The 27,996-nt window shown below is 40.2% G+C and overlaps 1 protein-coding gene across 1 annotated transcript in view; it reads left to right on the top strand.

Moving 5' to 3' along the window:
• The window catches only part of DNAJC3 (DnaJ heat shock protein family (Hsp40) member C3), a 57,944-nt gene extending 31,644 nt beyond the window's left edge, over positions 1–26,300 (top strand). Inside the window, exons 4-12 of the mRNA XM_043478323.1 lie at positions 1,175–1,249; positions 6,107–6,259; positions 8,170–8,351; positions 8,794–8,913; positions 11,568–11,673; positions 11,759–11,879; positions 19,752–19,884; positions 20,759–20,907; positions 22,557–26,300. Coding sequence (XP_043334258.1) covers positions 1,175–1,249; positions 6,107–6,259; positions 8,170–8,351; positions 8,794–8,913; positions 11,568–11,673; positions 11,759–11,879; positions 19,752–19,884; positions 20,759–20,907; positions 22,557–22,714 — 1,197 coding nt within the window. The 3' untranslated portion in view covers positions 22,715–26,300. The remainder of the gene's footprint in view (positions 1–1,174; positions 1,250–6,106; positions 6,260–8,169; positions 8,352–8,793; positions 8,914–11,567; positions 11,674–11,758; positions 11,880–19,751; positions 19,885–20,758; positions 20,908–22,556) is intronic.
• Positions 26,301–27,996: the final 1,696 nt, after the last annotated feature.

Here is a 27,996-nt window from a genome sequence, read left to right as displayed (position 1 = left end):
CAAGTGTCAAATTTTGTTTATTACTTTACCCAACTAAGCATAACCGTCCACAAAGGTTAAGTAGCTTATTTTCCTAGTATTATAGTATTTATTAGCCAGTTGAAGTGGCTTTACTTTTGCTTTTTATGTGTGTTGATGCATTTAACAAAGGATTAGGGAAATTTTTATGTATTGTGAAAGTAATAATATGTCTTAGTCGAATATTGGTGTGGTTTCTGTCTACGGTAGATGTTCGTCATCAGAGAGTTGGTATTCTTGGAAGAGATGGGACTGTGCACATTAGTAGAGGAATATCAGAGTTGACTGATGGATGTTAAAGAGGCATTGTTATTCTGGTTATAGTGGAGTAAACATGTGCATTAAGAGTTAATAAAAAACAAAAACTATGTCCAGAGCTTTGATTGGTAAAGTCCCAAGTTACACAAGTTTTATTAGAATTACAAAAAGTTACTATGATGGCTTAAAATACTTTTTAAGTGAGATACAACTCACATATCGTCAAATTCACCCTTCTTTAAAGTGTGCAGTTTGGCAGTTTTTATTGTAGTGTATTCACAAGGCTCTGCAAACATCACTATTACCTAGTTCCAGAACATCTTTATGAGCCCTAAGGAAGCCCTGTCCCCATTAGTGTCACCTCCCACTTCTGCCCTAGCCCTCGGCAACCACTGCTCTCTCTTCTCTTCTCTCACTTCTCTCTGTCTCTCTGGATTTGTCTGTCTTGGATATTTCATATGAACAGAATCATACAACACATCGCCTTTTGTGTCTGACTTCTTTCATCTAGTGTAATGTTTTCAAGGTTCATCAACATTGTGGCATCTGTCAGTACTTCATCTCTTTTTATGCCTGAATAATTTTCTATTGTATGGACATATCATATTGGCTTCTTAATTTATTAGTTGATGGGACTTTGGCTTGTTTCTACTTTCTGCCTGTCGCTTTGAGCATTCATGTGCAAGATTTTATTTATTTGATATAGTAAAAAATATTTTTAAGGAAGCAGACTCTTAACAAAATTTAGAAGTAGTCATTGGTTCCAGGAATTATTCTCAGAGGGCCAAGTCATATGGGTATAAGAAAAATTAGTATTTCATTAGCTTATTTAGTTTTATACTTTGGGTTTAAAGAAAATTTAGTATACTCAGTATACTCTTTTTTTTTTCTTTTTTAGGCAAGATTACAGCGAGGTCACTTATTACTCAAACAAGGAAAACTTGATGAAGCAGAAGATGATTTTAAAAAAGTGGTAAGTTAAGTTCAGTTTTTATGTGGCTCTGCTAAGATTTATTTTGAGTGAACATACTGAACTTATTTTTTTATATATTAAGACATTTTAATAGTTTTATACCTGAAAAGGAAAATTGTTTGATTTGTGTATGTAAGAATCATAGTTCCTGAATTAATATTTAGTGGATGACATCAAAGAATCACTTAAACGGATGGGAGGTAAAGTGTATGGAACAGATAAGTAATCCTCACTCAGTTTATACAGCTCATGTTCTGCTTTGTCCTCCATGAGATCTAGACATGTCAGCTGAGCTATTCTGAAAGTTGCCCGAGTGACCCAGGAAACCCTTTATCTGATTTGAAAGGGATAGTGAAACAGATTCTCAACAGGAAATTTTGTAATCAGCCATGTAGCTACTTTACAAAGTGTGAATCATCTTGGATTTGTTGAGGGAGATGTTACAGGTTACATGGAATTGAAGGGATTATACCCTGAGAAAGGGTTTGAAGAGACACAGCTAGAGGATGTCTTCATACCCTCATGGGGCTTGTTTTAAGACCCACTTGTTTTGTTTCACATGGATTTGATTCTGGAGTGTTCTAGGAAAGAGATATTTATACACATATGTGTGTGTGTGTGTGTGTGTGTGTGTGTGTGTCTTTCATTGTTTATTATTTGCATTTTTATAGTTTATCAGAATGCTTAGTTACTAGGATGACAACCACTATGAAAATAAAAGTAAAACTTCTGTTTGCATAACCTTTGTCACAATACTCAGTCATATGCAGACAGATCCAGAGCACATTAGATATTAATTGTATTGAATCAGAAGCTGACACTCATGGTCTTAATAAAATTCAGTGTCATTGTCAGCATTTTGCCATCATTTATCTTTTGTGCTTTATTGATTCCTCAAATCGAAAACCCTGTGGTACACTGTTCAGCATCACACACCGGTGAAATCTGCCTGGAGGGCACCTGACAAATTGCCATTGTGACCCCATCTTTCACTGACACATGATAACTGATAGCAGCTCTGTCCAGAAGCCCCTGCGCCTTCAGAGGAGGCTCCAGGCCCGCAAGGTGGTCAGCGTGCCGGTAGTACAGAGGCCCTGGGTCAGACGGCCTGTAACAAATGGGGGGTTTCTCACACTTGGAGCTTCATAGATCAAGTGCCATAAAAGAAGGCATCTCCTGACCTAAAGAGAGAGAGGTGACAGGGAGGGAGGAAGCAAGTGCCTGGGTACAGTGGGCACTGGGGCAGGAGCCGGTGTGTCCCGTCTTCTGGGGAACCTGGAGCAAAATGCAGAGGCTCCGCACTGCCCCCTGCTGGCTGCACACTGGACCCTCGGGGACTGCTCTTCAGCCATGTATGCTCTTCTGCTTAAAATAAACAAACAAAAAGATTCAGTGTCATTTTATGTTTATCTGATATTCCCTGCTGCTTGGGAACTTGTTAGAGAGGAGGCTGAAGGACAGGCGGCAGGGAGTCAGTGGTGCTGGAGAAACTTTACCTGGCCCAGTCCTCTAGATACACAGCAAGTGTTGTGTAAACATTTGTTAAATGGATGAGTGGTAAAACATAATAATTAGTTTCCTTCTTTTTAATAAGTGCTTAAACTTAGAGTTCTTTTTCCAGTTACAAAGACTAGAGTACTCTTTTAGAAATACCACAATTTAGAATAAAGCGTTAGCACAGATTAGTCCTTACTGGGCATTGGATGTATCCTTTTGGTAAAGTGTGGATGTGTCTTGAGTTAATGTCTTCTCTGTCATCAGTATTAAAACCTCTCGGGAATGAAAAGGGGATGTTCATGAAGCTTCACACTTGTAATTGTTTGACAGTCACACTTCTGCTCATGTGTTCTTAAACCTGCCCTTGCTGCTCTTGTCACAGCGTTCTTCCATGAGAATGTACACCTGTACTGAATGATCTTTCCTTTTTATTTGACATTTTTATTGAGAGAATTATAGATTCCCATGCAGTTGTAATTAATAGTACAGAGAGATCCTGTGTACCCTTTACTTAGTAACCCGTTTTCCCCAGTGCTGATATCTTAGGAAACTATGATATTGTAACCAGGATATTGACATTGATACAGTCTACCAGTATCTTGACTGTGTTAATGGATACAGGGAAAATTGTATAGAATTATACACACAGATAAATGAATATTCATCTCTTAGATTCTTATGCGTTGATTTTGTATCCTGCAACTTTACCAAATTCATTGATTAGCACCAGTAGTTTTCTGGTGGCCTCTTTAGGATTTTCTGTATGTAGTATCATGTCCTCTGCAAATAGTGACAGTTTTACTTATTTTCCAAGTTGGATTCCTTTTATTTCTTTTCCTTCTCTGACTGCTGTGGCTATGACTTCCAAAACTATGTTGAATAAAAGTGGTGAGAGTGGGCATCCTTGTCTTGCCCAAATCTTACAGGAAATGCTTTCAGCTTGTCACTGTTGCGTGTGATGTTAGCTGTGGATTTGTCAGATATGGCCTTTATTATGCTGAGTTATATTCCCTCTATGCCTACTTTATGAAGAGGTTTTTTTTTTGTTAATTATTAATAAATGTTGAGTTTTATCACAAGCCTTTTTATGCATCTATTGAGATGATCATATGGCTTTTATTCTTTAATTTGTCAGTGTGATATATCATTGATCTGCAGATGTTGAAAAGTCCTTGTATTCCTTGAATAAATCCCACTTAATCATGGTGTATGATCCTTTTAATGTGCTGATGGAGTCAGTTTGCTAGTATTTTGTTGAGGATTTTTGCATCTATGTTCATTATTATTTTTTTCTTCGTAAGATAGTGACCATGGTAAATAAGAAATAAAGTATTGTAAGATAGGTAAAGGTTTGGCTGAAATGTAAAATACCAAAGAAGAGAAGGGATATCAAGAAACATGACAAAAGGAGGTAGGGAAGTAGCAGCAGCGTTCAGTTTCCATGTGTGACTGTCCTCGAACATGAGAGGGTAGTTGAGAAGAGCCAGCAACCTTGGGAAAAGAGTGAAAACCTTCATCTCACTTAATCCTCTTTGAAACTCTCCCGAGTTATAAGTTTCAATCTTTAGTTTGTTCCTCAAACTTCTTTCTTAAACCTTTTTGGAAGAATCTTCTCTTTCTCCTCCACCCCCACCCCCCTTCCTTCCCTGCCCCGATGAGGCCCCGCTGAGGCCCTGATGACCCGAGCCCTCTGCTCTTTTCCCATCCCCATTGTCTGACCATGGAGTGAGGCTGAGTCCTCCATCCTCACCCTTGCCCTCCCTCACCTGCCTACAGGGAAGATTGTGTGGAGGAGGACAGACTCTACAGTTTGGGAGAGAAGAGATGCAAATTCCATCCAGAGGAGGCAGTTATCAAAAAACATCTACCTTTACCCAGAGCAAAGTGACAGTACACACACGTTTAATACTCCTTCCACTGTGGTGTTTCATCGGAAGGATTCGACTACCTCGAGGATGGTAAAACAAAGACAAGCATGCCATGGCCCAGAGCAGAGCAGCTTCCTCAAATTGGACAATTTAATCACGCAGGGAAAACCTACTCCCAGAGTGAGCTGAGGTTACCAGTTTGTAGTCAGCTATGAATATTTGGAGTCCTAGCCATTCCTTCAAAAACCAAAGATAGAAAAAACCAAAGATAAAAAGACAGAAAAAATATATGAAGTATCCTCTAAGAAACAAAATGGAGAAATGCAGACCCTTTACCAAAAATTAATATTCTTAAGGTTTTTCATCTGCAGTGTTCTCTCCACCAGCTAGCTGGTGGAGGTGTTTTTTAGACATGAGTCCGCTGAAAGGGGAAATGGTGTGACTGGAGAACTGAAGGAGAGATATTTCTAGAAATAACCTACTGGCGTTTGCACCTCACCCAAAATGGGAGAGAGCCCATTAACTGCAATTTCCATCTTAGTAGGAACATTAGATTTCAGGAATTAAATATAAACTGTAATCTCAAAAATTTTTTATAAAAAGTCAGTAGTTTCTTAATGTAGGCACCTTTTTTTTTCTGAGCCATTAGGCTTAGGATTTTTCCATCTGGAGGAAGAAACTGTTAAGAGTGACTGTGCTAGAGGCCCGGCTGGGGGCGGGAGTGAGCTGTAAGCAGACACAGGGATCTCACTGAGGTGGCAGAAACGGCCTAAAACTGTGGGAATGGTTGCATGCTTTGTAAGTTTGTTAAAAATCATAAAATTGCACATTCAGAATGAATGAATTTTATGATATATAAACTATACCTAGTTGAAGTTGTCTTTAAAAAAAAAGACAGTATACAGACCTCCTAAAGCCACTTCATAGGCCTTTTAAATAAGCTGTTACTCTCTTATTTTTCTCTGTAAAGAGAAAAATTGTACCTCAACCCCTCTAGCATCAAATGTTTTCTTATACCTCTAAAAAACTTCCCTTTCCTTCATTTTCCCTATGCCTTTCAGTATTGTGGTACAATTATTTTATACTTAAAAAATAAATTCTTAAGAAACATAACTAGAAAGCAAAACACATGAAGCTCAAGTGTTTCTGCAGAGCCACATGTCAGAGAGTGAGAGTGGTGTTTCCCTTCATTCTCTCCCTTTTCCCAGCCCTAAATCCACTGCTTCCCGGAAGGTCGTGGCGCCCCAGGTCTTCCGACTCCAGCCACGCTGCCCGCTCTCGCGCATCACGCGGGTGGGAATAAAGATGCCTTGGCTGCTGCTTCCCACGGTGGTCAGCGCCTGGGCTAGTCGTGGGGGGGCCTGGTGTGCCCGTGTTTCCCTACTGATCCCGCAGTAAACTGGAATGTTCACAAAGTTCAGATCATTGTGTATATTATGATTGTTAGTCTAAAAAAAAAAAAGCCCTGTTTAATTTCTTCTTCTTGTTACAGCTCAAGTCAAATCCAAGTGAAAATGAAGAAAAGGAAGCCCAGTCCCAGCTAATCAAATCTGATGAAATGCAGCGTTTGCGCTCACAAGCACTGGATGCCTTTGAGAGCTCAGATTTTACTGCTGCTATAACCTTCCTTGATAAGATTTTAGAGGTAAGTTTTTTTGCTCTTGCAGCCGACAAGCCTGACAGTTACTGCCTTTTCCTATGAGGTATGTTTATATGCTTTGACATGTTACATACCCCAAAAATCCGAGGTAGCATAAAATCAGATTGACTCTGGGGTTTTCTACTCTTAATTGAAAGATGGCATTTATACAGAACAGAAGTTGGGACTGAAATTTTCAGTAAAATTACTGAAGGTGTGATGGGGTGGGTCTTGCATATTTTCATACATTGCTTGCTTTGCTATGTTTATTTGCTATTGCCTTTTTTGGGGGGTGGGGCAAGAAAACTCTAGAGGTTAGATAATGGGGTAAAAGATAAAAGTTGGTTGCAGCAAAAGGAGAAATGATGTTTGGGAGGAAAGATGAGTGTTTAGAGTAAGAAGTTTTTAGGGAAGAAGCCAGATGAAGAGTTGATACAATTTAGATGGTTCTAGATAAAGAAATCTACATCTGCCTCAGCAAGGACTTAATGACAGGGTGTGAGGGTATCAGAAGGAAGTCTAATAACATATTCAAATGGAAGCAATCATAACTCATACTTATCATTTTCACAGTGCTTTGTACAGTCTCATTTTATCTTGGTGTTAAACTCTTTATGGGTGTAGAATGGCTACTTTCTGATAGTTTTATAGAGGAAATCATGTGAAGTGAAATTTCCAGTGGAAATTCCAGTGGAATTCACAGTTTACTAGATTATTTTGTTAATGCTTTATTAAGAAAACATAAAATTATGATTCTTACCTTCTAATAATTATCCATCTTGACCTGGCTCGTTGTCCATGATGTTTAATTTACATACAATGTTGATTTTGATATCTTCATGTGAAAAGTTGATGTGACTTTAAAACAGCTCTACGAAATATGTAAAGCCGCTTACATGGGTCTTTTTGGTGGTGAGCTTTTGGATGTATATTTGGAAGGATAATGGTGGTTTACTAAACATTGTCAACTGTTTGATAAAATGGAAACGGAGATACTTCAGCCTTCTCACATTTTTTTCTCTTTTATTTTTGTGATATGAGGATTTAATTTCAAGGAGGTAACATTTTATAAAAGTTCATTTAATTTAGTTACTAGTAGAATAAAAATATTTTGTGAACTTAGAACCTAGATTATATTTTTCGAGACTAGAAATTAGAATTGTTGATTAGGTATAAAAATCCAATTAGAGAATATTCTCTTCAAAATCAAAAATGCTTCACTGGAAACCACTTTGTAATAATAAATGTCCTGTTTTCTTACTGTCAGTGTTTTAGAATTATATAATTGACAGGGGTTTGGAAAAGGGCCTTGTTAGTGTGTGTGTATACACACACACACACACACACACTCCTTACCCCACTGGAATATATTTAAGACATCTTCCGGGACTTCCCTGGTGATCCAGTGGTTAAGAATCCACTCGCCAGTGCCGGGGACACGGGTTCAATCCCTGGTCTGGGAAGATTCCACATGCCCTGGGGCAGCTAAGCAGTTGTGCCACAAACACTGAGTCTGAGCTCTAGAGCCCATGAGCTGCAGCTCTGAAGTCTGCGCACCCTAAAGCCCGTGCTCCACAGCAAGAGAAGCCACTGCAGGGAGAAGCCCTCTCACCACAGCCAGAGAGGAGCCTCTGCTCGCCACGACTAGGGAAAGCCCGCAAGCAGCAACGAAGACCAGTGCAGTCCCCTCGCTCCCACAAGAAAAAGACGTCTTTGGAGAAATTACTTGACCACATCTCATTATTTTTGTCACATTTAAATTGTATCAGACTTTTAAACATTGCTTACAATATAGAAGTCATCTCATTAATTGAAGATGTTCTATGTTGATAAATATGTAGATAAGATATGTGGAGTGCAGGTATGAATGTACGTAATTTACTGTTTCTTTAAGTCTAGTTCTTTTGTTTCTCAAGGTTTGTGTTTGGGATGCAGAACTACGAGAACTTCGAGCTGAATGTTTTATAAAAGAAGGGGAACCTAGGAAAGCGATAAGTGACTTAAAAGCTTCGTCAAAATTGAAAAATGATAATACTGAGGCATTTTATAAAATCAGCACACTGTACTATGAACTAGGAGACCATGAACTGTCTCTCAGGTTAGTTCTAGTAACATACACATCTCAACGTCTTTTTAGTGTTTGCAGTAACAGAATACTCCCATTTTCTTTTTAATTTTAACTTTAATAAAATTAGGGTTAGGGCTTTTTTACATATCTATAATTTTGTGTTATTTCTAAGTTATTCTGCTTTTACATAGTTATTTTCATGAAGTATGCTCAGTAAGGTAAATAGGATAGCTACTACATTTACAGAAGCAAAATAGAGTGTTTAATATATTATCTCTACTTGAGTCATTTTGAACTTGAATCAATTTATGTGTGCGCATAATACAATGCCATATGTAAAAGTGTGATAAATTATTAAGTCAGTGTTATAGACAAAAAATACCTTTTGTTGTGATTTCTGTATTTAGTATGAAAAGCCATTTATTAACTATTTTTGACGTGGAGTATTTTCCTTCTTTAAATACGTGAACAGTGAAGTTCGTGAATGTCTTAAACTTGACCAGGATCATAAACGGTGTTTTGCACACTATAAACAAGTAAAGAAACTTAATAAGCTGATTGAGTCAGCTGAAGAGCTCATCAAAGATGGCAGGTAAGGCTGTGGTTTGTGGAGGGTCCCACTTTCCCTCTGATGTCTGGTCATGGGCACAGAAGAACTGAACTACTTACTTTTTCAGTCCTGGAGGGTGGAGGATCTTAGATGGCACTGGGGCTTAACAAAACTATCACACTTATACACTTTTTGAATAGGGCAGAATACAGATGATGGTAACTGTATAGTATTATCAGCAGATTTATTTATATTTTCCCAACTGTTTATTGAATTTCTCCTATGTCAGGTACTGACCACATACTGGGCAGGGAGGGAGGGAACATGAAATTTAGTGTGGGAGATGGGCGTATAAACTGAGTATTAAAAGGTACTATATTAATATATCTAGAGTGATGACGATGTATACCAGAGTATGCAGACGTTTTCTCTCGGTATAGGATTCAGGGTCAATAGTTCTTTTGTTAAAACATTTGAAAAATATTGTATAATTTCTCTCTGGCTTCCACGGGTCCTGATGAGAAATCCATTGTCCATCTAATTGTTTTTTCCTCCCTAAAGTTAAGGTGTCATTTTCCTGGGACTGGTTTTAAGATTATTTCCTTATCTTTAGTTTTCAGAGGTTTAACTGTGATATATCTCAGCATGGATTTCTTTGTGTTTATATTGTTTGGAGTATCCTTAGCTTCTTGGATATGTGTGTTTATGTCTCTTGTCAAACTTGGCAAGTTTCCAGCCATTATTTCTGGGAATCCCTTTTCAGCCCAGTTCTCTCTCTGCTTTCCTTCTAGGACTCTGACTGACATAAATATTAGATTTTTTTTTTTTTTTAAGTTTTAGCCCCACAGTCCCTGAGGCACTATTCATTTTTCTTTTTCATTTTCTCTGTTGTTCAGATTTAGTAATTTCTGTTGTTTGAGTTCACTGACCCTTTCTCAGTCCTCTGCATTCTGCTATTGAGCACATGCAGTGAGCTCTTATTTCAGTTTTTATACTTTTCAGTTCTAAACATTCTATTTGGAATTTTTGTATCTTCTATTTTTTTGCTGAGACTTTCCATTTCTTTGCTGAGGCATTATATTTTTCCATTTGCTTTAAGTATGCTTGTTAATTGCTGCTCCACCGGCCCCCCCCCCCCCGCCCCCGCCTGCCGTGGCTACTTTAAAATCTTTGTCCTCTTGGTGTTGGTTGGAGATCCTGTTTCTTGGTATGATCATTAGTTTTTAATTGAAATCTGGATATTTTCATTTTATAAGATTCTGGTTTTTGATTCTTCTGTTTTGGGTGGCTTCTTCTGACATTGTTTCTGCAAAGTGAGCATGAGGGGCTGGAGGGTGGGCACCACCGCGTTAACTGGAAGATGAAGGCAGACGTTTCCCACTTGACCTTTGTTGCTACTCAGGCTGTGGGATTCTCCTACTACTGCTTGGTGAGAGTTTGGGGGGCCTGGATCTGATCAGGGGTGAAAGTTCTGGCTCCCAACTTGATGTTCTCCAACACCACCTTGGTTGGGATGTGGACACACCTCATCAGAGGCTCACCAGAGAAGTCTTGCCTCTCCAGTTGACCTGCTGATGTTGGTGGAGGTTGGGACCATAATTTTCTTATCTGAGTCTTCTCATACTAAAAAAAGTATAATGTCCAGGGTATTCACACAGGTATCTAGCTAGAGGAGTTGGGGAAAGTACCTCTACTCCACCTTCCCAGAGGCTAACTTTTTTTTTTAAGTGAAGCACATTATTTTCTAACTGAACTTTCTTTTTGATGCAGAAAGTTTATTATGGTATCATTTATGTAAAGTTATGTAATATTTGTAATTGAACTTTTAATTTCTAATATTTCACATGTAGTTTTTAAGAAATAAAGTGAGGTCTCACATACTCCGTATAGTTTCCCACCATCTTAGAAATCTATAGAACAACATCCCAAGTAGGATTTTGCCATTGATGGCTAGCGTTTGTTTTGAGAGTTATCTTTAGACCTGTATTTTAATAAAGCAACATTTAAGTGTGAAGATTGTAGCACTCTTGGAATAATCTGCCTCAGCGGCATGTAGATACATCTTGTACTTTGTCATCACTGAGGAAAGTAACAATGCATAACATGACTAGTAGTTTTTACCAGTTGAAAAAAATGCTGAAGTAGCTTTTATTTATTTTTTATTTTTTTATTTTTTGAAGTAGCTTTTATTGTTCTTAGAAAGCTAGTAAAGTTGGGGGTTTCTTCTGTAAGACTTACCTTGTACTCAGTCATGAATATTGATATTTATTATATAAAATAACATGTAATGGGTTCTGTGATTTTATAAAATGTGTAGTAACCAAGTGTGTAAACTGATCTCTGTTTTCCTGAAGGTGCTTTTTGGTAGTCAGACTTTAACAAGGTGTTTTTTCAGCTTCAAAGTCACGAATCTCTTTCTATAAAGAATCCGTCATTTGCTTTGATTAGTTAGTTCTCACAGGGGTGCTTTAATTTATCCATATACTTTTTCTGTGGTCAAGTGTTTCATCTCCTAACTCTTACTTGCAGAGAGAACCTTTGTTGCTGCTGTAGATTATAAGGTAGGAGGAGTCTTTGAGGGCATGTGCTCATTCAGGTCAGTTGATGAAGCAACATATAGTGACGAGTAGAGGGTCCTTTTCTTTAGCTCTGGAAATAGAATTCAGTTTACTCATCATGATTTGCTCATTTAATAGGTACGCAGATGCGATCAGCAAATATGAATCTGTCATGAAAACAGAGCCAGGTGTTCCTGAATATACAGTTCGTTCAAAAGAAAGGATTTGTCACTGCTTTTCTAAGGTAAATTGCTGACTCATTTCTAGAATTGTAAAAACTTGACATGTGGAGTAACAACCATAAGTTCTTTTCTCACATTTACCTTTAGGACGAGAAGCCTGTTGAAGCTATTCGAGTCTGTTCAGAAGTTTTACAGGTAGAACCTGACAATGTGAATGCCCTGAAAGACCGAGCAGAGGCCTATTTAATAGAAGAAATGTATGATGAAGGTAAATGTTTAAGGAATTTGATTTGCAATACCTCAAAGTTGATGTATGTGCAGTTAGTCTGTTTAACATCCCTTTGTTTAGAACAAGTTTACCTGGAGATGTTGGTGATTTTAGAAAAATGGCACAGAACCTAAAAATCACTTTCTTATTAGTAAATCATTCTTTCTTGGTGGAACATGAGAGGTATACCATGTAAGGAAAGAGTTCTGCTGTTGAATCCAGTACAGTGGAATATAAAAATAAAAATTTTAGCTTGCTTTATTGTAGACAAGTTAGAAAAGATGAATAGAAATAGAAAACTCAAATTACAGATCTCATATCATCCAGAGGTAATCACTGCTCATTTTGGATTTATATCTTTCAGACTTTTATCTATGCATATATATGAGTGTGTATTTCATGCCTATATATGTATTCTATGCATATACATGTTAGACATACAGCAGACATATATGTGGCATATATGCCTAGATATAAATGACCCTCTGTGATCCCTAGAAAGTGTGAAAGTGTTAGTCACTCAGCTGCTCAGTTGTGTCCGAGTCTTTGTGACTCCATGGACTGTAGCCGCCAGGCTCCTCTGTCGGTGGAATTCTCCAGTTAAGAACACTGGAGTGGGTTGCCATTCCCTTCTTCAGGAGATCTTCCCAATCCAGGGGTTGAACCTGGGTCTCCTGCATTGCAGGCTGTTAGTAAATGTCAGGACAGCTGCTTATCCAACTTTGTTCAAGTAGCAGAGAGTTTCCTGCTAGATGTCGTAAGCACCTTGAATAAAAGCAGTGCCCTATTTTTGGAGGATAACTAAGGCCAGTACAGTGGTCGTACAGAGTCCTTTCACATATACTGTTTTGTGACCTTTTTCATGTGACATTATACTATGAACATCTAAATGAGATGATTTTAAAAGAAGTGAGCCTTATAGCCCTTAATGACAAGTTTTGGTTTCAAATCAAGTATAAAGCATTTAAGATCGAAAACAGTAAGGGTATGTTTCTGGGGAAACTTGATTTGTGGTACTCTGATTTTTCCCCCTAATAATTGCTGCATATTTATTTAATGAAATGTGCAGCTAGTTTAAGCATAGTAAGAATGCATTACAGCAATGATAAAACTGTACTAAAGGATAACTGAACTTATAATTAAGAAAGATTTGTGGTACTCATTTTTAAGGCAAACTGATCATTTACTTTCTTCCTGCTTTCTTCAATTTAAAAAGAATCTTCTAAGTGGTTTCCTGGGAGTGGTGACAACTCTGGTTGCACTGTGGAACATTTTATGGTATATAGTCCTTGAGGTCTGATTGAGGCTTGAAATGTATGTGAGCAAAACGACAAATTTTCAGATTCATAAGACTGTCAGTAAGGCAAGTGATCTACACAGATGCTTTTAGTCTGCTTGCTCTTTTCACTCTTGGGCTCCCAGAAGGCTGTATTCTAGGATTTTGCATTCCAGTTAGTTGTTGGAAGGCTTCATTAATGTGTGCTTTTCTTCTCTGTATGTAAACCCGCAGCTCTGAATGTGAAACTAGTGAAGCTGCACAAGCTCTTAAGCTTAGCTGTTAAGAAAAATAAAAGGTTCAATTTTGTAGGCTGCTACATATAAGTTAAAACATGCCTTGTATCTTGAATGTTAAAGCCACTTATTTTTTTAGAGAAATTTGACAGCTTGATTCCTGAAGAAAAGATGTTTGATAATAATTTAATAGATCTATCTTTGAAGTCTTTTTCCTTATATGAAGGCTTTCTATATTCTGTTTGCTGGTTTTACCTAGTGGATGTGAAGTGATAACTAGTGGTTTTAACTTACATTTTCCTAATGATTAGTGATTGATGTTGAGCACCTTTTCATATGCTTGTTGGCCAGTTTTATACCTTTGGAGTGTACCATTTATTTTTGCAATGTGATTTCCATCAAGTAACTTATCCTGTAATATTTTACTTTCCTTATATGTACAATAAGAATGCGAACAGTACATACTGCATAGGACTGTTGTGACAGAGAAAGAACATGAGAGGGTAGTTGAGGAGTCAGCCAACTTGAGCAAAGAGTAAAAAACTTCGTTTCACTTAACCCTCTTTGAAACTCTCCTGAGTTACAAGACAGAGAAAGATGGTGCTCAGAAAGTGATGCTTAATGCAGTGCTTCTAGTAAATGGTCTCCACTGTACCTATTTTTAGAATAGTTGTTGGTAACTTGCATTGACTTTGCTATATAAATGGCACTTAATGGGATAGCTTGCTTCTAGCTCTGACCTTTGGTGGTTTAGTTGCTCAGCTGTGGCTGACTCTTTGTGACCCCATGGACCGTAGCCCGCCAGGCTCCTCTGTCCTTGGGATTTCCCAGGCAAGAATACTAGAGTGGGTCGCCATTTCCTTCTCCAGGGGATCTTCTTCCTGGGGATTGAAACTGTATCTCTTGAGTCTCCTTCTTGCCAGGCAGATTGTTTACAACTGCTTAGGTGTGACCTATGATTGCTGCACTAACTTCATCTGACACGGCTATTACTTTAGTGTTACTAATAGTATCTATAATTCTGAGAACAGGAGCCAGGTAACACTTCTTCTGGATGAAGGGCCAGCCTGGCCAAATTGTGGAAAAGACATATTTTATGTTTGACATCCTATGATGTCCTGTAACCAGATTCCTATGCCTTCTTGCCTATTCTTGAACTCTTCCTAGTGACGCTAAGTCTGCCCTATTCCATGAAAGTATTCTGTGTTGAAAGATCATACCTTCATTTTCTTAGAGTTGTATAAAGTTGGTGTTTCTTTTTTATAGGAGAATTCACCAGTGAAACCATCTTAGGTTCCAGAGTTTTCTTAGTATGAACATTTTTGATGATGAATTCAGTTTATCAATATAGGGTTTCTCATATTTTCTATTTTCTCATTTTAGTTTTTGTAAGTTGTGTGCATCAGTGAATTCGTCCATTTCACCTACATTGCTCCTTTTGGTTAGATGACGTTTTTAATGCTTTCTTACTATTCTTTTAATGTCTGTAAGGTCTGAAGTGATAATTTGTTCTTCATTTCTAATAGTGACAATTTGTTTTTGTTTTTTTTCCCCTCTTGATCAGTGTAGTTTGGTCAAATTTGTTGGTCTTCTGAAGGAACCAGCTTATGGATTGGTTAATGTTCTCTATGACTGTTCTTTATATTTCATTGATTTATCTCTTTCCTTTGACTTCCTTTGGACTTATTTTTTGTTTTTTCCTGCTTCTTAAGTTTAAACTGTCATTGATTTTAGATCTCTTTTCTTTTTAAATATAAGTATTTAAAACCGCACTTCTCACATTTTTTACTTTCATTGTCATTTGATTGGAAATATATTCTAACTTTCCTTCTAACTACTTTTTTGATGCATGTATTATTTAGATATTTTGTCTAATTTTACAATATTTCACAGTTTCCTAAGGACCTTTTTATAATCAGTTGTCACTCAGTTGTGTCCGACTCTGCGACCCCAAGCCTGCAGCATGCCAGGCTTCCCTGCCCATCTCCAACTCTTGGAGCTTGCTCAAATTCATGTCCCATTGAGTCGGTGATGCCATCCAAGCATCTCATCCTCTGTCATCCCCTTCTCCTCCTGCCTTCAATCTTTCCCAGCATCAGGGTTTTTCCAATGAGTCAGTTCTGCACATTAGGTAGCCAAAGTATTGGAGTTTCAGCTTCAGTATCAGTACTTCCAATGAATATTCAGGACTGATTTTCTTTAGGATGGACTAGTTGGATCTCCTTGCTGTCCAAGGGACTCTCAAGAGTCTTCTCCAATACCACAGTTCAAAGGCATCAGTTCTTTGGTGCTCAGCTTTCTTTATAGTCCAACTCTCACATCCATACATGACTACTGGAAAAACCATAGCTTTGACTAGTCAGACCTTTGTTGGCAAATTAATCTCTCTCCTTTTTAATATGCTGTCTGGGTTGGTCATAACTTTTCTTCCAAGGAACAAGCATCTTTTAATTTCATGGCTGCAGTCACCATCTTCAGTGATTTTGGAGCCCAAGAAAATAAAGTCTGTTACTGTTTCCATTGTTTCCCCATCTAGTTGCCATGAAGTGATGGGACCAGAGGCCATGATCTTAGTTTTCTGAATGTTGAATTTTAAGCCAGGTTTTTCATTCTCCTCTTTCACTTTCATCAAGAGGCTCTTTAATTCCTTTTCGCTTTCTGCCATAAGGGTGGTGTCATCTGCATATCTGAGGTTATTGATATTTCTTCTGACAATCTTGATTCCAGCTTGTGCTTCATCCAGCCCAGCATTTTGCATGATGTATTCTGCATATAAGTTAAATAAGCAGGGTGACAATATACAGCCTTACTATATATTTCTATTTTAATTCTGTTGTGCTCAGAGAACATATTCATGAATTCTTTCCTTTTAAATTTGTTTAGGTATATCTCCTTTTGAATTTATGTAGACTTGTTTTATAGCCCAGTGCAGGATCTATCTTGCTGAATATTCTGTGTGCACTTAAAAATGTGTATTCTGCAATTTCTGGGTGTAATATTTCTGTTAGTTTTCCCATCAGTTGCTAAGAGGAAACTTTAATTACCTGGTGTGAAAGAAAATTGCAAACTTTCCTATCTTCCCCTTTAATATTGTCCATTTTTTCCTTTATGCAACTTGCTAAACTGCTATTAGCAGCCTGAACATTTATGACTTAAATTCTCCTGATGATACCCTCTCCCTGTCCTTCTATCAATTCCAGAAGGGAGTATTGCAGTTTTCTTGGTACAGGATGTAGGTTGTTGCTCACTTCTGGGAGAGATCATACTCACGGGAGGTGGATTTTGCTGGCATTTTCTGGGCTCTGTGGGCTTTCTGTTTGCTTCCTCCTCTTATCCTGGATTCCTGGCTGGTACTAGCTAATTTTAGCAGCCCTTGAACAGTCTCCTTCCACTGTTGTGCTGAAAACGGTGTGTGCCCTTCCATTCTCATTTCCCTTCCCCCCACCATCTACCTTGTTTTATATGATATCTGGGAGGTGCTCCTTGGGGCATATTATACTGGAGGTCGGATACACTCTTTAAAAAGACCCCTGAGGTCCCTGTTTTGAGAATAGACTCTAGGGAAGTAAGGGCAACTAGGAACCTTATGAACACCTTATGAAGGTATTAGAGCGGTCAGGGGTTTTAATGCTGGACTGCGTCGCAGTGGCAACTGTGGAAATGGTGAGAAACAGTTAAATCCTGGATATATTTTGAAGGGAAGCTGATTTGGGACTTAATACTGGGTTTATGGAGTGTGAGAAGGGAGCCGTTTGCAGCTGTGTGTAATGTGCGCATCGGTCTTTTGAATGCTTCTCTGTGTTGGGGAGCTCACGCTGGCTCGAAGTGGGTAGGACCTGTTTACAGACAGACTCCCTGTCGTGCTCGCCATCTTGCCCAGTTGCCAGAATAAGCAGGACTTGATACATTTATTGGTGGAGCCTGTTAGTGTGGAACTGCCTTTCCGGTGTTTATTCCAGGCCTGTTGTGGAGGCGTTTGGTGTCCGGGGGCCCAGCGGGCCTTCCACATGCTGTCTGGCACTCTGCAGAGACTGGTTCTTGGGCCTGGCTTGGGGTTAATGCTGCAGCCAGCTGCTCCACATACAGGCGGAGAGGCTGCCCAGCCGTTACTTTAAGCCACCTCATGAAGTAACCTGATGATTGCCTTAGAGCTCCTCCTGCTTGCTAAATTCAGAATCCTTGGCCAAAGAGAACAGCTTCCAAAATCTTCTAGGGCCTCTTTCAGTGTGTATCTGGACTGCAGTTCTGTTAGGCTTCTTCATTAATCTTATCCTAGTTGCCTTTTCTCTTCCAGAAATTTGTCACTATTTCTGTTCTGCTGTAGTTTCAGGACTGCCATGTTTGTATTATTTTTTCTTTTTTTAGGGTAGAGGGCAGGAAATTCCTGTGCTTGCTTTCTGCCATCTTGATCTGGTGGTTTGCACTGCTCCTTAAGAACTGGGTGAGGGGCATAGGGAAGAAAAGAATTTGAGAAGGATGAGTTTTTAGGTTCAGAGGTTAGAAAATTAATTGGCTAATATGTAACATACTGTTCTAAGAAATATAATTAAAAATGAGTTATCTAGTTTATGTCCATGGGAAGTTTACATCATCCATAGTAAATTCCTACTTAGTTACCTACCTGTAATCATGTGAATTTGAGGAAACAACTTATTTTTCCTGTACTGTGAAAAATGTTTCTATCTTAACTGTTAATAAAATATAGGAGACAGAAGACTGTTTTGGGAAAGCTACTCTGAATACTTAAGAATGAAAACATGTTTTAAATGTAGTTTGCATAAGTAAAAAATTGAGTGTACTGAAACATTTTCCTCTTGTGTTAAATTCCAAGTCCATTTCCTCACTAGGCTGTGTTATCAAGTGTTATAGGTATTGCAGGCTAAACCTCACTGCTCTTTATAATGGCCTTGTGTCTATATACTAAATTGGGAAGCTATTTTGTGATGTCACTGTTAGTTGGCTGTCAGTAATATTAACGTTTCATATTAATATTTAACATTAATGCTTTGAGGCAGGAATGAGGATGAAAGCTTAAAGTGCCCTCCCCTTGCTCCGTGAGTGGAAGGTAGTGTTGGTTATTTTTCTGTGTAGTGCAGACTGAATTTGTCCATCTTGCTTCAATGTCTTTCTCATTTTAACCTGCCCCAGGGGCTTTCTCAAACCCCTTCCAGGGTTAGCTGTTGCCAAGGTGAATGCTCAGGCATGCTATCCAGAGAGATGTCTTTCCCACAGTGAAATGCATTTCCATAAAAAAGTAGAATTTGAGCCCAAAGATCCATTTGAGTTGTCTGTCCAGGAAGGAGAGTGAGAAAAGCTTGTGTTGGTCTCCCCAAACCACCCCCAGATTTGGATTCAGAAGGACACATGGGACTCGGCACATAGTTGTACTCAGGGCTGAGATTTATTCCAGCAAAAGGATACAAACAAGATCAGTAAGGGGAAAAGGCGCATGTGGTGAAATCCAGAGGAAACCGGGTGGGAGATTCGAGATCTGAAATTGTGCAGGACAAGCCAAATTCCTCAGCATGTGTGAAGTGTGTCTACCAGGGAAGGTCTTTAGAGACCTAGGGCCTTTACTGGGGGCTGGCCAGCCCTTACCAAAATGCCAGATGCCCAGAAGGTAAGATGGTTAGCAAAACCCACATTGTTTAGCTACGGCTAGCCATTCCTATCAGAGAATGTTGGGAACACTGCCCAAATCCAACTTGTCAGTCACCAGCCAAGGGCCACCCTCGCCCTCAGGGCCTTCTAAGGATAAGTCTCTGCTCTGTGTGACCTTAGATACCCAGATGCCTTGTATTGTCTACATATTTAAAATAATCTGAAATAAGGTGCAATGTGAATTGGCATCAGCCTTCCCATACCAGGACTGTATATGTATTTGTTCTGATTGGCACTTTAAAAAAAATCAGCTTTGTAATAGTTTGTGTTGAAACCTGTGGGTGAACTGGTCATTCTGCTTCCTGATCCCTTCTAAGCCTCTCAATCTTCTGAACCATAGCCCTACAACTGAGCATGCAGATTGTCTTTGCTGTGTCTTATTTTCCTGTAACAGTCACTGCATTGCTTTGTGTAAGGGCTGATGTTACAACAACACACAGCTGTGGGGAAGATAATGTGGGAGGGTGGGCAGGTAAACAAGCAGAGTGGCGTTTACTGAATGGAGTGTAAGCTACCTAATGCAGCCTTAAAAGTATGCCTCGTGTAGTTTTAACCAAATGATGAAGGTGATACCACTTCTTAGGTTCTTAGTGATGGCAAAGGAAGGGGTTGGGATGGTGACTTGGTATCACATTTGCAGGGTGAATGTCACAAGTTATAATTCCTTCTAACAGCATTATCTTCAACATATTTTGACAGCTATTCAGGATTATGAAACTGCTCAGGAACACAATGAGAATGATCAGCAGATTCGAGAAGGTCTGGAGAAAGCACAGAGGCTACTGAAACAGTCACAGAGACGAGATTATTATAAAATCTTGGGAGTAAAAAGGTGAATTACTAACTTAAAATTTGCATTATTTTTAATCAACTATTTTAAAGCTAATTGTTACTTTTTTCCATGATTCATCTTCTTTTTTTTTTGATTCATTTTCTTATGTAATGTTAGCTATAAATTAAACTAACAACCTCTAACATCACAAAGTTGTTTTGAGTATACTACAGATAAATTTGTCTGGTAGAGACTAGTCATGTAATGATGGAGAAATAGTAGTTGGTGACAAAGACGAGCCCCTGGAGTATGAATAGGTCCTGGGCCTAGATTTTTTAAAAAAGGTAAAGAGGCAGGAGTGAGCTTTTGTTGGGTGGGGACAGACGGGAGAGGGGTTGAGGAAAACAAAGCTTCTCTAGGCCTAAAGATAAAAATGGCACTTTCAGAATCAACTTTGAGGCACAGGGCGAATATAATTTACTCAATATGTGCATTTGTATTAGACCCACCTTCCCTGAATAGGGGAACCACCTATCTTTCAATCAAAAGTCTGAAACTTTGTTCTTTTTAAGTAAGCAAACCTAGAAGCAAGTTAGAAAGTATGCTTCAAAGAGTCAGTGTTTTTTTTTAATGCCAAGAACTGAATCATGGTAGTTTGGAAATTCAGAAAATTTCAAAATGCATCAAAGAAGTTTCTAAAAGGGAAAGTTGTAAATAGAAGGAGTAGTTTATTTCTGGTGAGAGTAGCATTAGGGAACAAGCATTCTGGGAAGCCTGGCGGCTGTAGTGGTTAGGCAGGGTTCTGCATCAGACGCTCAGTCGGGTATGTTGGCACTGTTCAGAAAACCAGTGGAATCTCCTGAGCTGTCTTTTAGCTCTTTGTGGCAGTGTGTTGGACACTTCTTAAATAATTATTAATTTTACCACCCTTCAGAAATGCCAAAAAGCAAGAAATCATTAAAGCATACCGAAAATTAGCACTGCAGTGGCACCCAGACAACTTCCAGAATGAAGAAGAAAAGAAAAAAGCTGAGAAAAAGTTCATTGACATAGCAGCTGCTAAAGAAGTCCTCTCTGATCCAGGTAGTGTTTGCCTTCATGTTTCTCTTCTCCTGAAGTGGCTGTGTCAGTGGCTGGAGGCTGTTAGCTCTCTTCCTCTGCCCGTCTTAGAGGCAGAAGTGGACGGTGGAGCGCGTGCTGGTGGGGATCCGTGGGGCTGAGCTCGGGAGCTGGTGATGGTCCCCGAAGTTCATTTCTGTGTCTGCCACTGTCAGACTCGGGGTGCAGTGGAGACACCACCAAGCGTGGAATCAGAAGGCCTGAGCATGACTCTTAAGGCTGAGCTAAGGTTCTGTTTAAGCAAGTTCCTAGAACCTTTTCTGAGCCTCAGGTTTTTTTCACCTATGATATGAAAGTACAAGAGGGATACTCTTAGTTTCCTTCCAGAGTCACAGATCAGTGCTGATTTTCACACCGTACGTACAGGAGCTTGATTAGGAGATGGGCTGCCAGGTGGGCATGTGCAGTGGTGGGAGGTGGCAAATATTCTCGCCCTCCAAGAGCGGCTCTCCAGGAATCTTACCCTGACTCAAGTCAATCGCTTACTGGTGGTTGATAGTAACCACCAGTTGTTATTTCACCATAAGCTAAAATGACTTGGATAATAAGAGGGAGACAGTTAAGAACTGAGGTAATGTTGAACAATGCTTTGACACTTCTAGAGGGAATCTCATGTTAAGCTAATACTTACTGCTTTTTTGTGGCCATCCTTGTCAGTGGCAGCAGAAACCATGACTTTTGAGCTAGACAATTACAACAAAATAGAAGGAAATCACATTTTATGCCCATTTGACAGATTTTTGAGTTACTACTTACGCTATGGAATTAAAGTTAAATGATAGTTTATTCCCAAGTAATTTATAATCCAGCGAGGGAGACAGGACTGACTGAGTACAGTAGGATACATACTGTTTGTTCTTTTATCTGCAAATAATGACGCCTGTGAGTGGCTCTGTCCCCTCAGCTTGTGCAGCACGGGTCGGGCAGCTATGTCAAGTTGGGGAGCCTCTGGATCTGAGCTCTAGGGGAGCAGGGGGCAGAATGGCATGACGGAGAAAAGAGCTGCATTCTTGCTTGCTTAGAGTTCTTTTCTGTACTCTGTTCTTTCTGTCCTTATTTTAAGGATGAAATAGCTTCTCCTAATCTCTGCTGCCTGCCACATCCTGCCATTTGTCTGCAGTGGCCTCGGTCTCCTCAGGACTGACAGCCACAGCAGCGGAAGTGGCCTCCTGGATTGTGCAATAAGGCACCTCCCTCCCTCGGGCCTAGGGAGCCTGCCTTCTGTTCAGACTTAATAGTGAGGCCCAGACACTTCATGCGTTGATGAGGTTGAGCCTAGCTGACTTCATGTTTGGGGTTAGGACGGTGACAGGGGCTGTTCGATCAGAAGAGCACGTGTGACTCTGAGGTCTCCTTGTCTGCGATTCCTCAGCTCTTCCAGGGAAGAATCTCCTGGGGTGGCTTCTTCTGAGAAGATTTCGGGGGTCTGAATATCTGTGAACGCCCACTTTGAGCCCTGGCTGGTTTCTCTAGTCTGTTTCTGATGGGGGTGGGGTGGCAGGGGTTTGAGCATCAGGCGCAGCTGTCCCAACAACTGGGGTGTGTAGCCCCAGAACCAGCCCCGCCCCCGCCCCGGCAGCAGCTGGGTCTCACCTTGCTGGCTTCTTTTCCAGAAATGAGGAAGAAGTTTGACGACGGAGAAGACCCCCTGGACGCAGAGAGCCAACAAGGAGGTGGCGGCAACCCTTTCCACAGGAGCTGGAACTCATGGCAAGGGTTCAATCCCTTCAGCTCAGGCGGACCTTTTAGATTTAAATTCCACTTCAATTAAACCAGCTGTTTTTCTGCTCTTCTTCCTTCATTTTTTTAAAGTTTTAAAACAAACAAACAAAAAAAACCTTGTTCCGGGATCCTAATGAAAAAGAAAATTCCAACCTTTCAGTTTGCCCACGACCAAAGAGGTGTTCTGAATGGCAGTGTCTGTTCTTATCCATTGCAGACTTGAGGCTGACGGGGGTGAGGGCGGGAGGCAGGTGGGCTTCCGTTTCTGGCAGAGCAGCCCGTGTCTGTGCTGTGACCGGATGGAAGAAGCGGTCTGAGGCGGGTGCATAGATCTTGCATCTTCTACACTGGAGCAGGTGGAGAGTCTCTCCTCACTGCATACGTGTCAGCGCCTGTGTGTGTGAGGAGGAACCTGGGCTGTCAGCGTTCTCCAAGAGGAATGAACATTCTGAGCTGTATGTTCTTAGGCACAACTTTGCTTCGACTCTGGTCTGTCCAGTCACCTGTCCTTATGTTAAATTTCCACTTGCGTTCCCATCTCTCTCTGAGCATGAACATGGCTGTTGTTGAAGGTGGTCAGAGCCGTTAGAGAACCTGCTACAAATGGCAGGAGCCAGGGTGAGGTCTGGACTCACGTTAAGCATGTATTTTTTTGTTCAATACCTGGAGGAGAATACTGAAAACCATTGAAACAGAATTAACTGTAAACCCTCCTGGCCCTTTTATTTAATATGAAACACAATGAACTAAAAACTTGTAAAGTAAGTTCAGATAACATGGCAGTGGTATCTAAATAATATTGCTGTATGCAGATTAACAACTGAAGTGTAAGCTGTACAGCATCTCCTGTAACAGGACTGGCTTAGAATGTCAAGTCACTCAGTCAACACAGACAGAATGCCATGTCTCCCACTTTTAAGGTTAGCAGTTTCTCTTATGTCTTCGCCTACCTGGCCCGTGGGTGCCCACGTGGGATTGCTTTGAGGTGGGCGTTAAGTAGCAGGCCTGCCCCTTTGCCAGACCTTGATGCCTCTGGAAGTTTTTCTGCCAGGAAAGAAACAGGTTTACAGATCTAGTCAGCTCTGGCTGTATGTCCACTATCAAGACAGCATCTCTTCTTGGATACCTTCTTACGTTTTAAGAAAAATGAACTATTCAGTCTTTATATGCTGGATAATTTTTTCCTTAAAAGAAAAATAAGTGTTAATCTAGAACATTAAATATTTATGGATAGGGATTCCATAAAATATTATGGAACTATTGATGCTGCACTTAAAATCTTAAGAATTATTTAGATAAAAATTATTACCTTTATTCTAGAAAGGTTTTTTTTCTTTTTTTGCCTCAGAACATTTTGACAATTTAAGCAGGATGGGCCTAATATACTGACTGCTTTTTGGGAAATCAAGCATCTTCTGAGTTGTTGGGGCTGTCCTACCACTAATATCCACAACAGCCAGCCAAGCACAAATAGTTTCCTTCTACAGTCATTCTGAAACATACTTGGAAAAGAGTTTTTTAATCTGAGGGACAAAAACACAGTTGAGTTGGACAAAACACGTTAAGTGCTTTTTGCATCTACTTAGAAGTTTATTTCTTACCAATAAACAAGATGGCATTTTGAAAACTTAGCGAACAGCTTGCAGCTTTCCTTTTGTTTTAATGTCTCAAAATTCAAGCCAGTGTGAAAATTTCCAAAGGAAATTCATTTTTATCCTTTAATCTTATTACTTCATTAGTTAAATCAGCAGTTTTTTTCCAATCCAGTTCTTTCATGTATGATGTCACTGTGAACTCTTTGAAATCTTGCAATGGCCTCTACCTACTTTTACAAGGAAGAATTTTCACAAAGAAATCAGAACAAAGGAAATATGAAATCACTCACCCTGCCAGTTGGAGGAGAGGGTGTAAAGTTGCCAGCAAGGAGGAGCCTGAAGGGGCCAGGATGGCTGGGGGTGGGCCATGTGGGTCACTGTGCTGGGCCCCTGTCATCTCGCCGACCGCCATCCTGCTGCTGAGAGGGCTTGCTCTGTTTTTCCTCCACCTGTGAGAACTGTAAATCCTGTTCCTGAAGTCTTACCAGGCATTGACTTTAGTCATAAGGGAATTATGCAGAGAGTCGCTTGTTTTCAGTGAAGACAGAAGCAGGTATGGTGCCAGGTGCCAACGCCATGGAGAGAAATTCTCTGGATTCTGTTGTTTTTGCTCATGGGTGATGAAAAGAACGACTTTTCGGTTCCAGCCTTGAGGGTCATCAGTAGTCTTCTGGAATCCGCCTGACCAGGAAGATGGTCAGGCCTTCCTGCCCTCCACAGTGATAAGAGCGCTGGGAGCGAGAAGGGACAGTTGTCCGTCCTGGCGGCCTGATGCAGGAGCATCACACTCTCCAGGCTCTGGTTTGGGGACCGCAGGTGCCCGGTAACCTGTGCGGCTCTTTGTGGAAAAGCAAAATGAGAGGGGCGCCCGGCCTTGGCTGTGTCACATTCCCTTCCTTTTCAGTGAGCTCCAGAAGTGAAGTGTCGCTGGTCGGTAAATGGGTATTTTTCCACAGCAACAAGTATTAAACACATCAGCCTATAAACATGAAAAAGGTCTAAAAGGAAAGTAAATTAATGTAATACCCATTTCTGAAAGTTTGTGCTTTTTTCCATGGATAAATGAAAACTGGAAAATGACTTCAACAGTTTACTAATGTGAATTGGATGTAACAGCACTAATTTTAAAATGTTTTGCTCTTTAGGCAGTATTAAAAGTTCAAGTATCTGTATGAAAACAGAACTTTCTGGGACTCTGATAATTGAATGTCAGAACTACCCACCGCTTGAGAGAAAAAGACTAGTTATAACTGATTATTGGCAGGGGAGGGGAGCTAACAATTTTCAGTTGGCATCATTTTCTATTCATGGTGGAAAAATGAAAGATTGCACCTTTAGAGCATGAAATTGGTCATAAGTTGTGAAATTTACCATGAAAAAAGGGCACAAGATGCTTAGTTAAAAATGGCCCCTCAGTCAGGTCTCTGCCTCCTTAAAGGGACAGGGCACCCGTGACAGCCCTGTGCAGCTTTCATTGAGGACACATGCGTGGTTATCCTAGAGAAATGCACGCCACTGTGCTGAATGTAGTTGACTTTTCCACATTTATAAAAGAGGGTGGCAAATGCTGATTTATCAACAATTATTTTAAATCAGATCATTGCTTTTTTGTTAGTAGCAGAGTTTATTCTGTAATTGCAAATGATGTTGATAGGTGGAGATAATTTGCTTTGTTTAATGGATGATCTCATTTGCTGAATGATTTAAGAGTAAAATTAGCCACTGCGTGGCTTCATGTATGGTAAACGGGTTTTGTTTCACACCCTCTGTATTTGAGCCTCCTACCTGCAGTGGAAAGCAGAGCATAGAGGAGGTAAGAACTGGAGATGTCTGATGAATTAAAATATTACTCCTGCTGTTAAGTCTGTAGTTGGTCTGAATGAGACAAAACTAAGTAACTTAATCCATCTCAATTTAGTGTTTTAATAAATAAGACACCAGAAATTAATGGGAATGGGTCTCAGACATGTCTACAAATATGGGTACTATTTTTATGCCCGTGTATTTTCACATTTAATAAAAATATTTATGGTCAAATGAGTACTTTCGGCCTTCAGTCTTTTGGAGGAGTCTATTTTCCAATTTTGCTTCACACACAGTCAGCAGCTGAGATGACAGAGGGCTCTGGCTTGTCATGAGCCGAAGGAAGAGCTCAAAAAGTGAAATGATTAAAATCTAGGACAGCGAGGCCTTACTGAGTGGCCGGTCCTTCACTTTCAGTACCATTAAAGTCTCACGCTTAGGCTGACTTTGAGGACCTTCCCTTTTATGCCATAATGTGTACATTTCTGTTAAAGTTCTGAAAGGGGGTGGGGTGGACACTGCTGCTTATCTCAAATTTCTACTGCAAACAAACGTAGCTTTCTTCTTCATGTATACCACCTGTTGCAAAAGTAGCTGATCCCCTCCCCCTCCTGCCTTCACACCCAAAGCAGGGTGATCTGTAAAGAAAAAAAGCCACTTTAATCTTAAGGTATATAGGTCACACCCTAGAAACCTGCAAACCTCTATCCACCAAGTCGATCCTTTCTTGGGATCAAGAGATCATCAACAGAAGCAAGAGATGCACATTCATCTGATACTACCTTATACTAGGATTCAGGGTCTAATGAGGAGGCATCCAGGGCTTCCCTGGTGGCTCAATGGTAAAGAATCCACCTACCAATGCAGGAGATACGGGTTCGATCCCTGGTCAGGGAAGATTCCACATGGCAAGGAGCAACTAAGTCCGTGTGCCACAACCACTGAGCCGCCCGTGTGCTGCAACTGCTGAAGCCCTTGTGCCCTAGGACCTGTGCCCTGCGACAAGAGAGGCCACCGCGCACCGCAGCTGGAGAGGAGCCCCTGCTCGCCGCAACTAGAGAAAAAGCCGGTGCGGCAGTGAAGACCCAGCACAGCCACAAATAAAAAACAAGGCCTCCGGCTGACCACTGAGGTTGCGGTCTTGTTCAGAACACGTTTCCAACCTTCACTAGGGTCTGTCTACTGGGAGAAGTGCCTCCTCTGATTTAGCTGTCTCCAGGGACCCAGCTGCCAGATTTGGAAGGCCACTGGCAAAGCAAGTTCCAAGGTCTTCTTGAGGAAGCTGGAGTTATATGTTGTTAAAAAGCATGAGTGAGAAAGCACTGCTTGCAGCATTTCTTAGGGGATTTAAGTTTGTGTTCTTTGCATGCTTCCCTGCTACTACAGGAGATTTCTATAAGCATAGTGCCTCATTTGTATGTATGTGTGTATCTATGTGAAGGATTTTTTTTTTAAAGACTGGTCTTCCTAAACGGATGTGATTTTTCTCTATGGTGTGAAAGATTCTTTAAAAATAGCAAAGGATAACTCTTCTAACAACCTTTCACCATTATTACAGTTTTCTTAAGGTTTTATTAATACTCCTCCATATATACCACCGGTTGCAATGTTTTATTTCCTGCAGTGTTTATGCTTTTGTTACCTCAGGTTACAAACACCTCATAAAAGTGGAAAGACTTCATTCCACAACTGTACAGTTTAGGGCAAACAAACTAGCTTCTCTTCTTCCTGGTGGGTCCACACACAGGGAGCGCCTGTACCGTATGGTCTCAGGCTGGGGAAGTTTGTTTTGGACATCGTGCAATGAAGAAAAATGGTATCTTCAGATCCCATATAAGTCTATCTGTTCTTATCCAAGAGCTCTTCCCCGATATAGTAAGGACAGATGTTATGAATAAAACGTAGTATTAGGAAACATGCAGGCATAAAAATA

This window comes from Cervus canadensis, chromosome 9 (genome assembly GCF_019320065.1).
Source record: "Cervus canadensis isolate Bull #8, Minnesota chromosome 9, ASM1932006v1, whole genome shotgun sequence".
Taxonomy (NCBI): domain Eukaryota; kingdom Metazoa; phylum Chordata; class Mammalia; order Artiodactyla; family Cervidae; genus Cervus; species Cervus canadensis.
The sequence above is the reverse complement of the archived record's forward strand: the minus strand, read 5'-3'. Positions and strand labels throughout refer to the sequence as shown.